General features: G+C 41.8%; 1 protein-coding gene across 2 annotated transcripts; it reads right to left on the bottom strand.

The window, feature by feature from the left end:
• Positions 1-886: 886 nt before the first annotated feature.
• Positions 887-11,055, bottom strand: srrm2 (serine/arginine repetitive matrix 2). 2 transcript variants are annotated; one of them, XM_024272255.2, is made up of 14 exons: positions 10,782-11,055; positions 9,618-9,869; positions 9,399-9,494; positions 8,000-8,185; positions 6,592-6,675; positions 6,448-6,510; positions 6,350-6,376; positions 6,154-6,273; positions 5,789-5,936; positions 3,789-5,707; positions 2,700-3,326; positions 2,548-2,628; positions 1,448-1,561; positions 887-1,251 (listed from the first exon to the last, which is right to left on the bottom strand). In XM_024272255.2, exons 2-14 carry the CDS (start codon positions 9,863-9,865, stop codon positions 1,209-1,211), a joined length of 3,756 nt encoding a protein of 1,251 aa, XP_024128023.1. In that variant the 5' UTR covers positions 9,866-9,869; positions 10,782-11,055; the 3' UTR covers positions 887-1,208. The 2 variants fall into 2 exon arrangements, with proteins under 2 accessions (XP_024128023.1, XP_024128024.1); XM_024272256.1 differs by having other exon boundaries at positions 1,448-1,558; positions 10,782-10,985.
• Between the last annotated feature and the right edge of the window lie 195 nt (positions 11,056-11,250).

Genomic DNA, 11,250 nt, shown 5'->3' with positions numbered 1-11,250 from the left:
TGCTCTGTTTTTAACAAACTAAATATTTTCACAATTATTTTGATATTGCCAACAAAAATATTTAATGTTCATAAAATCTAAAACACAATTTTGCACCGAGACAGTGTTTCAGTAATTCATACCATCAGGAATAAAGTTTTATTTTTTTCAAAAAAACAGTGGTGAAAAGTATTAAAACAAACATGTTCTGTCTTTTAGGTGTGGAATTTATCTATACATTTTCTTTTTTTGTGGATCATTCTCTAAAATCAGAGACTCACTTAAAAACATTTTTTTAACCTTAAACCTGTCTATGCAGAGGCAGATCCGGAATCCTAAATCTTTACATTTTTAAGAGTCTTATCTGAACAAATTCAGCAGCTTACCTGTGGAGAAATCTGAGGAAACAAAGATTTAAATCTTATTTTATGCATATTTTTTCACTCCTGTAAATGTGTGAGAAAGATTTCTCATGTAAATCATCCGATCTAAACCACAGACTTGCCATTAAACTTGATCGTGGTTTGGGAGAATTCTTCAGACGAGGCAGACGGACTTGTACTGAATGAAAGAAAATGAAAAATAACAAAAAGAAAGATATAAAATAAAGTGTAGACCATCAATCTGTCTGAATTTTAATTATTTCCCTGTCAGATTCTGAACTTTTCACAGCATTTAACCGTTTTTTTTAATTATTTTTTAATAAATCCTTGATGTCTGTGTTTTTGCTGAAACACAGTTAAGTAAAAATATTTCTGTCTTTTAAAGATCAGCTTTTCCTTTCTTTAAAGAACTGTTGACATGGAAACGGACGCATATGATTTTTGACAACCTCAGAGAAGAATCATCTCCAACAGATTATCTTCCAGTTCAGACCTTCAGAAAGAAGTAAAGAAGTCCACAAGTATAAAATGTACAGTTAAGTTTTATTTTATGACTTTCAACAAAGAAATAAACCACAATTCCGATTTGTCTAACATTTCACTAAAGTCACATCAGTTACGTGATAATACCAAACTCCAGACGGCTCATTTCTACAGGAGAACGATCGGTTCAGGACAGACGAGCAGTTTCAGGGTTACTTGAACTGTTTGTGGAGTTTTCCAGTTCAGCTCATAAAAAGAAGCAGCAGCCGTCCATCCCTGCAGAACAAACACGTTCGCATGACACCGCTGACGCCCGGCTCTGTACACAGAACAGGAAGGAGGGGGCGTGGCCACGGCGTGGGCTCAGGTCCTCCGCCGGGAGCTCGGTGACTGTCTGCTGTTGCTCCTGCAGGGTAAAAACAAAAAACTCTTCTATGAGGCTGCAGTCCATAATGGAGCTAAATGATAAAATAATAAGAACACAGATGAAGGTTAACCTGTGTTCATTAACAAACACGTTTCACTGATTCAGCGTGAGTTCAGTCATTTGACTAAAGCAGGTAAAGTAAAAAGTAGACTGATGTGATGCAGCGGACACGGACCTGCGTTTGGGCGGCGGGGAGCGCGTGGCTCTCACGTGGCGTGGAGGAGAATAACTGAGTGAGCGGGAATCTCTGAGGGAATCAGCTGGCACCCGCTGACGCGTAGAGGGGCTGCTGGGTAAACACAAAAGTTCAAACATAAGCGGACGAGCAAATTCACATGAACTCTGAACAAGCAGCTGTTTGTGTGTAGCGTTAACATGTGACAGACACAGGAACTAGGGCTGAGTATCGCCAATACACTCCAGAACCGATTTAATTCAGATTTTTCCATCCTCTCAACTCAACGCAAGTCAATTTTGAGTTTACTCATTTAGAAATATATGTTTAGAAATACATTAATAATCTGTATATGTTTTAAATATATTCAAATTAATCAGACAGTGCACATACAGCAACAATTGTTCTGCCTCTCCTGGAGGGCGGTTAAGTTTGGCCACTGGGTGGCGATCACGCTATAGCATTACACCTTATTCCAAAAGAAGAAGACAGTATGAGCAAAAAAGTAGGCTTTAGACCTCATATGTTTACTTTAAAAATATTTCCTTAAAAGAGTTTGGAAAATTCATACCTGTGAGTTTATAAAGACGTTCATTTAGTCAGAAATGTATGTTTAGGTCGATCGAGCGTTAGCATTAGCCATCCTATGGGAAATTCCATTATACGTTAGCATCAAGCTAGTGGACTTCAGAAAAATGTGTTAGATCGATCTCTATTTTTATGGATGGATTATTGATCTATTAAGCTTAGATTGATTCAGATTGATTAATCGATTTTATCAGCCTTGCGCTAACAGGAACTTTCCTGACTGAATGTTTATGAGAATATTCTGAAAAATATGCAGTCACTGCAGCAGGATAGAAGTCATATTTTGTCTTGTCCAGATGCCATCATCGTGTTTGTTTTTTAGACCTAAAATCTTCAACAATAACAAATGAAAATGAGGCTTTCAGAGGAACTAAATATTGTAAAGAAAGGCTTTTGGTCACTAAAACATAAAAATAAAAATGTTATCCAGTTAAATGACTATTACAGATTGTTGGGGGAGTAGAAAAGAGTTGAATGAAGAGACATGAATATGTCCTCTAATCTGATCATACCTCTTTTTCTTGATGTTCTTCTCATCATCTGAAGAGGAGGAAGATGAGGATGAAGGAGAGTTCTGGGCTTTCACCGGCTTCCTGTGAAGAGGAGTTTTATGAATCAGAGCTGCAGAGATCCGAACCTCAGAAGCAAATGTCGGTCTGCTCACCCTTTGACTTGATCTTCCTCAGAATCAGAGCTGTCCGAGGAGGATGAAGATGAAGACGAGGATGACGAGGAGGATGAGGAGGATGAAGAGGAGCTGCTGCTGCTGCTTTTCTGGCTGGCTTTGGCCTGGTTCCCGTTCGCAGCGCCGGTCTTCCTGACCGTTTGAGGTGGAGGTGACGGCAGCTTCCTGCTGGGAGCCTGCGCCGGCTGTCTGCTCTCTGATTGGCTGGATGGAGACTTTGTGGCGGAATCAGAGCGCTGCGAGTCTGCCGGCGCGGCTCTTCTGCTGGAGGCTGGCGGGTGGGAGGAGTCTCTGGGAGGAGCTTGACCTTTCTGCTCCCCATCCGACTGCTTTGCCTCCACCCGACCCGGCCTCCGCTCCCTCTCCGCCGCTCCTTTTGTGTCTCTCCTCTCTGGTGACGGAGAAGGCGAGGACGAAGAGGAGGAGGAGCTGGAGGACGAAGACGATGAGGAGGATCTACTGAGTTGTGGAGTCTCTTTTGTGACCACGGGCTCCTTGGCCCTGCCCCTTTCTTGAGCTGCATCCCTCGGTCTCGCCTTGTCCTTCTCTCTGGACGGCGAGCGACTCGGTTTGCGGCGCTGAGGAGGAGACGGCGACCGGCGGGGCCTGGAGGAGGAAAACAACATCATCAACACAAACACGTTTGTTTCATTTTTGTCCTTTTTATCAAACAAATGTAAACAGAAATGTTTACAAAATAAACAAAAATAGATCAGAGTTTCTGAATTGTTGCTCACTAAACAAACAGACTTTAACCTTAAAGAACTTCAGAAGAGTCCTGAAACATTTCATGATCTGATGATGAATGAAAGCAAACGTTTTAAAGAAACTACAACATGCTAGTTTGGGGGGAAAGTAACGTGAAATGCGTCAAGAATGAGTCGGATGTGGTGGAGAATCCAGTAGTTTTTCAAAATAAAACTTCCTTCAGCAACAGAGTGTAAATAAAACTGAAAAAATGTAGATTGATTTCCGCTGGTTTCACACTTTCAAACATAAAACTTTCATGTGTGCAGCAGCAGCTCCTGGAGATTTCTAACTACGTTACAGACGTGTCACCTGACTCACCTGACCAAAGGACTTGGTCTTCTTAGAGTTCTGGATGTGGACCTGCTGCTTCTTCTAGGACTTCTGGATCTAGAACTGATGCGTCTCTTTGGACTCCTGGATCCAATGGTCCTCTTTGGACTTCTGGATCTGGGACTGACGCGTCTCCTCGGACTTCTGGAACTGACGGGCCTCCTCGGACTTCTCCTTGGACTTCTAGATCTGGAACCGATGCGTCTCATTGGACTTCTAGAGCTAAGGGGTCTCCTTGGACTTCTGGACCTGGAACTGACCCGCCTCCTGGGACTTCTGGACCTTGAATTCCTGCCGGGTCTGACTCGTTCCCTTTCCCTTTGCCTCTCTCGTTCACGCTCCAACCAAGCTGGAGGAGGAGAGGCTCTCCTGGTCCGAGGCGGGGGTTCTTGGTACTGCCTTGGTGGGGTGCGATGAGGAGGGGAGTGCGTCCTCTGTGGAGGAGAAGGAGACCTTCTGGGGGGAGAGCTTTGCCTGATTGTTCTTCTGATTCCATCCCTGTTGGTTTCTCGCTCCCTCTGACCTCCTTTCTCCTCAGGAGGAGAAAACCGGCCCCGGACTCTGTCGTCTGCTCTGCTGGGTGGGGAGGGAGGAGAACCCGGGCTGTCCATCTGTGTGGGACTGTAGCGCTCCTGTCCTTTAGCTGGAAGCTTGGTTTCTTCTGCAGGAGCTCTGCGGGGAGGCCTCTCCCCCTCACGCCGGTCTCCTCCAAAGCTGCTGTCCATCTGGGATCGCTTAGCTCCTTCCGGAGGAGCGACTTCTTTTCTTCCGTTGGTGATGTACCTTTGAACTGCCGCTCCGATAGCAGACAGATCCTTCTTCTTGGGACTGCTCCGGTCCTTCCCTGCTGGTCCAGCTCGATCCTGATCTTTGGAGGACACTGAGGAGTTGGAGGATGAAGAGGAGGATGAGGAGCTGTCACTATCACTGTCACTGCTGCTGCTGCTCCCACTGCTGCTGCTCCCGCTGCTGCTGCTTTCTCTTCGTTTCTCCACCCGCTTGGTCTTGTCCTCAGACGGTTTTTCTTTCGCAGGGCTTCTCGTCTTTGTCTGCCTCTCGCTTGTCTCAGGGCGGTCGCTCCGCAGCCTCTCCGAAGGTTTCGATCCGTCTCTTCTGTCTGCAAACGAGGGAACCTGGACCTCCTCTCTACTTCTACCAGACTCCGCCTCCCTCTGCCTGTTTGGATACCTGTCCCTCTCCTTGGACCTCTCCCTGTTTGTTATTTGACTCCTCTTGTCCTCCTGTTCTCGTTTCTGGACCCTGCTGACCGGAGAACGGGAGGCAGGTGACAAGGAGCCGCGAGACAAACGCCTGCTCCTGGTTCTGTCGCTCCTCTGCTGGAATGGAGATGGTTCTCTTTCTGACCTTTTGCCATCGAGTTTCCAGTTCTCGTCCGGTCCCTTCACCGCCTTTGTCCTCTCTTTTTCAGGAGGAGGCGAAGGAGAAGAGGAGTCCCGCCTCACCTTTCTGTTTCCCTCCGCTGCAGGCTCTCGGTTTCTGTCTCTCCTCACTTCTTGTTTAGGAGGAGATGGAGAGGAGGAGTCATGTCTGGTCCTCTGAGGTATACTCTCCTTTGTCTTCGTCTTTTCTATACTTCTTGATCGTCTCCTTTTCTGCGGTTCAATGCTCCTTGAACGCCTCCTTTTCTCCATCTCTACGCTCCTTGAGCGCCTCCTTTTCTGTACCTCAATGCTTCTGGAGCGCCTCCGCTTCTCCACCTCAACACTTTTTGACCGCCTCCTCTTCTCCATCTCTCTGCTTCTGGAGCGCCTCCCTCTGTTGCTCTCCTTCTGTTTACTCCTCGATCTTCTTCCTTTCTCCTTCTCTGTGGCCTGTGGAGGGGGAGATGGGGATGAGGAGTCATGCCTCCTGGGTCGCTCCTTCTCTCTCTCCAGATGGATCCTCCTCTGCGAATCACAGAAGATTTCTGATGTTAGCTTTTGTACAAACGTCAGAGGTTTGGAGCAGAGGAGAAACCTCAGCCTTACCCCCTCCCCTCCTGGACGTTGAGGGCTGTGCTCCTCAGGACTGCGCCTCCTTCTGTCTGCAGGTCTCCCTTTTCTACCTTCATCATTTTTCCTGGCAGTTTGACCCTGCTGCCGCATTCTTGGAGGAGATGGAGACGTGCTGCTGATGCTGAGAAGAAAACATCCAAGATCTTCGCTTTAAACTAAGTTTGTTTAAAGGAAAAAGTCCATAAATATTCAATAAGTTCCAAAAACTCCATCTAGTACTTCTATTTATCAAATAACTAAAATAATACTGATCATTTCTTAGACATCTTCACTGACAGGCATTCTTTGGTCAAACAGTAAAACGGTGATTTCATTAAAAATCTGGAATCTTTTCTCACCTCTGAGCTGAGCTGGAGGATTCACTCCTTTGTCGACCTGCATTTCTTTTTGGAGGACTTTTACTTTTACTCCTCTTCCTCTTCTTTTTGGAGACTTTCTTCTTCTTCTCATCTGAAGCACTAAAAAACATCAGAAAAAAAAAAGTTGAACTCCAGAGACGGGAATAAGAAGGTAAAAACCTGCAGCGTCTCCTACCTGTCGTCTTCATCCTCTGACACCTCCCTGAAAAAACAGATTCACGTCGTGAATGAAACAGAAAAATCTTCAGAGGGAAGAAAACTGCAGAAGCGTACCGTTTCTTTTTCTTCTTTTTGGATTTTTTTTCTCTGTGAGGAGATGGGGACGAACTCTCTGAGCTGCTGCAGAAGAAGAAGAGAAAATGAGTCCATGTCTCGATCCCTTCACACTGTCTCTGCTCTCGTGGACCATCATGTGACCTGTCTCGTTTCTTGTTCTTCTTCTTCTTCTTCTTGCCGCGTTTCTTTGGAGGGGAGTCGGAATCATCTGAATCTTCTACCAGTCTGCCAAAGGAAAGTCAGTGCAGTGAGGAAATGAGGTGAATTTTAATCAACTCCTGTAAATACTGATCAAGTAAAACTGGAGAATCTCAATTAGTTATAAAGAATATTCAGCAAAGAGCATCCAATTTGAATTTTAGTTTTTGTAGTGTCCTAAAACACTTGATAATGGGAGAATTTGCATTTCTTTCCTAAATTTCATGTAATATTTTATTTCTACACTGAGGCTAATCCCTTGTGTGCACATTAACGTGCACTTCATCATAAAACTTGATAAATACTCTGGGATCAAGTCCTTTAATTCACAGAAAATGTAAAACAACAACAGATGCAGCCGCGTCTCTCAGACATTGGATGACCTCCTGTTCTCACTCCGCTTCACAATAAACTTCTGAAAATGCAAATACACACAAATTCACAGGCTCAGAATCACCACGCGGATGTGGCTGACATGGAGTATTCTGTCTGAAAATCCAACAGAAACAAAGGAGCTCCAATGACAACGAACAAGCCCGGACTGAATGAGGCTTTAACTGTGGAAATCTAGTGGATTCTCTTAAAATGATCCCTTTTTCTTTTAAAAACTAAAGTTAGGTGGAGTTCTTTAACCACTTTAGTACAACAAAACAAAATATAAGTCCTTCTTTACAGCAGTAGACACAGGCGCCAGGTGAAACTATGACAACTGTTAACAATTAGGCCTGTTTTAGTGAAATTTACGAGCTTAAGACCCGAGGATTCTTTGCAAAAAAAAAAAAAAAAAATTTGGCCCACCAGAAAAAATAGAAATAAAATATGTAAGAAAAAAAAATATTTTATGAGAATAAGTAATAAATGCATGATTTAAATGTTGTAATTTTATGAGGTAAAAGTCGTGCTTTTGAAAATAAGGTAGTAATGTCATAAAAATGAAGCTGCACATTTGCAAAAAAAAGTAAATCAGATTCAGCAAGATTCTTTTAAAGTTTGATCTTCATTTAATTACTATGAATTTTCTTAATGAATTAAATGGCTAATGTTTAATTGTCTGTTGAAACATTTAAGAAGCTGAATTTAACATTTAAAAAAATGACTTTTTCCTAGCAAAATTACAACTTTTTGAGGAATAAATATACAATTTTATTCTCCTAAAATTCAGACTTCTTTTTTTTTACCATTTTACAAGTTAATTCTCATATAGATGTTTGTTTTTCTTCTTTGATGGTAGTCCTAAAACTCTGCCATACAAAACAGTCCCATAAAGGTTTACATTTTAAGATCCTTAAACCTCATTTTAGTCATTTAGTAGAGAAGATGAACAGATTTGAAGAACAGATTTGTTTCTCACGTATATTTTTGCTGCTGCAGCCTCTCCCTCTCCAGACGCTCCTGCTCCCTCTTCTCCTTCTCCTTCTCCTTGCGGTCGGCGTGGAAGGACGATCCGTCCACGTAGTCGCTGGAGATGCCAAAAGCGGCACGAAGACGGTCGTTCTTCTGCTGGTTTGCAGCAGCCATGGCATGAGTCTCTGTCGCGCTGAGAGGATAGAAAAACACTTTTGTCATCAATACAGTGCATTAAATAGTCCATACAAAACCATTAATCTTGAAGGGTCAGAGATGCTGACACTCATAGATGTTACATGAACATCTTGTTGATTTGGTCACATTCATTTAGAACAGGCGTGTCCAAATCCAGTCCTCGAGGGCCAACCTCCTGCTGGTTTTCCAGAAATCCTGCCTTATCTGCCGCTGATTACCTGGATCAGGTGTGTTTAGCCAATAAGGAGCTTCAATGGCAGGTTGGTTGGAAAACATGCAGGACACCGGCCCTCGAGGCCTGGATTTGAACACACCTGGTTTAGAATTTAGTAGTATTTGTGTATATAAAAAACTTCATACAAACAAACTTTTGATTTTGAAAAGTGTGGAAAGTCTAACATGTTTAACAATCATGATTAACCAGAAAAACAAACTTAAACAAAAACAATGCAGCGTGGAGCGGGCACTTTTCCGTTTATGGGTTCTGAGTATCTTCCAGTTAAGAGCAGCGACTGACACGCACAGGAGAAAACCGCTCCGTAACGGATTTGCCTGTGCCGTCAGCGGACGATAATATGACAAGCCAAAGAGATCAAAAATCACCAGGAAAAGCCAGAATGGCAGTGCCATGTTTTACAAATGACAATTATTATTTTAAATATTGAAATGTTCCCACGGTTAGTTTCAATAAAACAAATAATACCATAAAACAATTCTAAGTTTAATTTTAACTGTTTTATTTATGATTTAATTTGACATTTGTATTTTAAAGGGTATTCCAAATAGATTTGGTATTTTTAACACTATTTTTAAGATTTCTTTTCTCTCAGTTTTTGTAGATTTGGTTTTAAGACATGTAAATGTAATCAGAAACTACATGTCTCAGCATTTAGTTTGTGTTCGAAGTTTAAAGATATTTTGTTTTAATAAATAGGCCTCAATGAGCAAATGTTTTGATGTTACATATATAAATAGAATATTGTGGGTGTAAAGTACTTTATATGTTTATAAAATATGGTTTGAAGCGTTTCCAAAAATTAATTTAGTATTTTATCTTGTTGTTTTTAGCCATTTTAAAAATATATATATATATATTTTACTGATCCGAAATGGGATCCTAAAACCGTGACACGATGTGAACCGTGAGTTTTGTGATCTGTTACACCCCTACTAAGTAGCAGACCCAGAACTCCAGATCAATTCCTTACGTTGGTTTCTGAGTGCTGGAGGGAGGAGGCTCCTCTTTTTCCTGAAGCATCATCCTGAAACTGTTCACCTTCTCCTCAATCTCTTCGGCAGAATACCTAAATGACCAAACAGAGTAAAGTCATCGCTAGATTAAGATCAAACAAATCAATATTTACTTCTTAATTACTAAAAAAATAGTAATAAATAATCTAAATTGAACGTGGTTTTGTAGTTTTTACCCTTGCTCCTCCATCATGTCTTGTAGTTCAGCACATTTGACCTCTAGCTGCCTCTTGCGCTGATGCTCCAGGATGTCCGCATTGGGCTGCCGGTTCAGCTGACTCTCCAGCCTCTCCCGGTCCTTCTCATCTCGCTCGCCGCCACGCTCGTCTCGCGGGCGCTTGACCCGCAGACTCGACAGGTTGCGCTGCACATATCCATTGGTGCCGCTGCCCCGCGGAGTCGTCAGGCCGATGCCATTGTACATGGCTCTGCAGGAGAAAAGAGGTGCACCAAGAGCTGAAACTTTATCCCAAATCTGGATGAAGAACTTCTACACACATCTGCATCAATGACTGAATGCTGGCTGTAATAATTCAAAAAAAATAAACGCTTACTTTGAACACTAACAAAATAAGGACAGTAAAGGGGTTGACTTACTTTGTCAAAGCACCAAATAAATAAACAAATTTATTCTGAAATTTCCCTTTCTCCATTAATGTTTTCCCACCAAAAAAAAAACAAAAAATCATGGATACACAGTGAAATCATTATCCAGAATAAAGGAAAATTTTATATATTGTAGCTCAATCTTTTGTTTGAATCAGAAGATATTTAAAGTCTGCTGAAGCACAATGTGTGCTGAGATTTTTAAAGGTTTTCTTTTAGCAAGTACATGGGATTACTATGTCCACTATCATCAAACACTGACGCATTTCCTTTCTAATGGCAGAGATGATTATAACCTTGTCAAGATCGTTTAGTATTTTTAATGTGTAAAAGAAAAACTGTTTTTTTTTAATTTAAAGAAACAAAATAAATACAAAAAGAGTAAAATCAGTGCAGCATCAACACAAACGAAACTTTCCCTGCAACGACAATCTGATAAATAAGAGTTTATCGTGTGGGCTCGGTAACAGCCTTCCACACAGGGTTAGGAGTCCGGGTAAAGTTGCGTTTTAATGAGTATTTTTCGAGTATATTACACGTGAGCAGAAAAAGGCCCTTTACTAAAAGTGACTTTAATACTCCATATTGATAAGAAATTCTACAACAAATTAATGTCAAAAATATATTCACGTTTTATGCTCATTTAAAGGAAACAAGAAGGCCCGAATAAACGAAACAGGTACGACTTCACGCATTTGCTAGCTAACTAGCATGCTAATATAACAGCTACGTACCAATTTGAAGGTTTCACTCGATTTTTCTTTCTTTCAAAAGAAAATTTCGAACTTATGTCTACTTAAACTTGGCGTCTGTTCCTTTACTCCGCCGTCAAATTCACCAAATTGGTCCTCAAAACAACCGTATCCTTGACAGTAAAACAAAAGCGCTGCTAGCACTGTTAGCTACCAGTTAGCTCTCAATTCAACCACGGGATGAGTGAGAGGAAGACAAAACTACGTCACACGTTCAACAGTCGTCCAAGCCGTGAGGCGTTCAGGTGTTGGAAGATTAGAGTAGGAAAATAGACGTGTATGATAAATGCGCAGTTAATAAAACATAGTGTATTTTGTGTTGTTTTGAAATACGGACAGATTTTTGTTTATCATTTACTTGTGAGAAAGTGAACCCAACAATATTGTACAAGTTGAACCCATTTGTAATATATTAATTTAAAAGGTTTGAAGCGTTTTATCAAACCGAAAA

This window comes from Oryzias melastigma, linkage group LG8, assembly GCF_002922805.2.
Source record: "Oryzias melastigma strain HK-1 linkage group LG8, ASM292280v2, whole genome shotgun sequence".
NCBI classification, from domain to species: domain Eukaryota; kingdom Metazoa; phylum Chordata; class Actinopteri; order Beloniformes; family Adrianichthyidae; genus Oryzias; species Oryzias melastigma.
Note: the sequence above shows the minus strand (reverse complement) of the source record. Positions and strands in the feature narration are given on the sequence as shown.

Coding starts and splice junctions, on each gene's coding strand:
- srrm2 (XM_024272255.2), bottom strand. CDS start 9,865: ATGTACAATGGCATCGGCCTGACGACTCCGCGGGGCAGCGGCACCAAT. Junction 9,495..9,617: donor GACATGATGGAGGAGCAAGG/GTAAAAACTACA, acceptor TTGGTCATTTAG/GTATTCTGCCGAAGAGATTG. Junction 3,327..3,788: donor AGACCAAGTCCTTTGGTCAG/GTGAGTCAGGTG, acceptor TTCCTCCTCCAG/GCCCCGCCGGTCGCCGTCTC.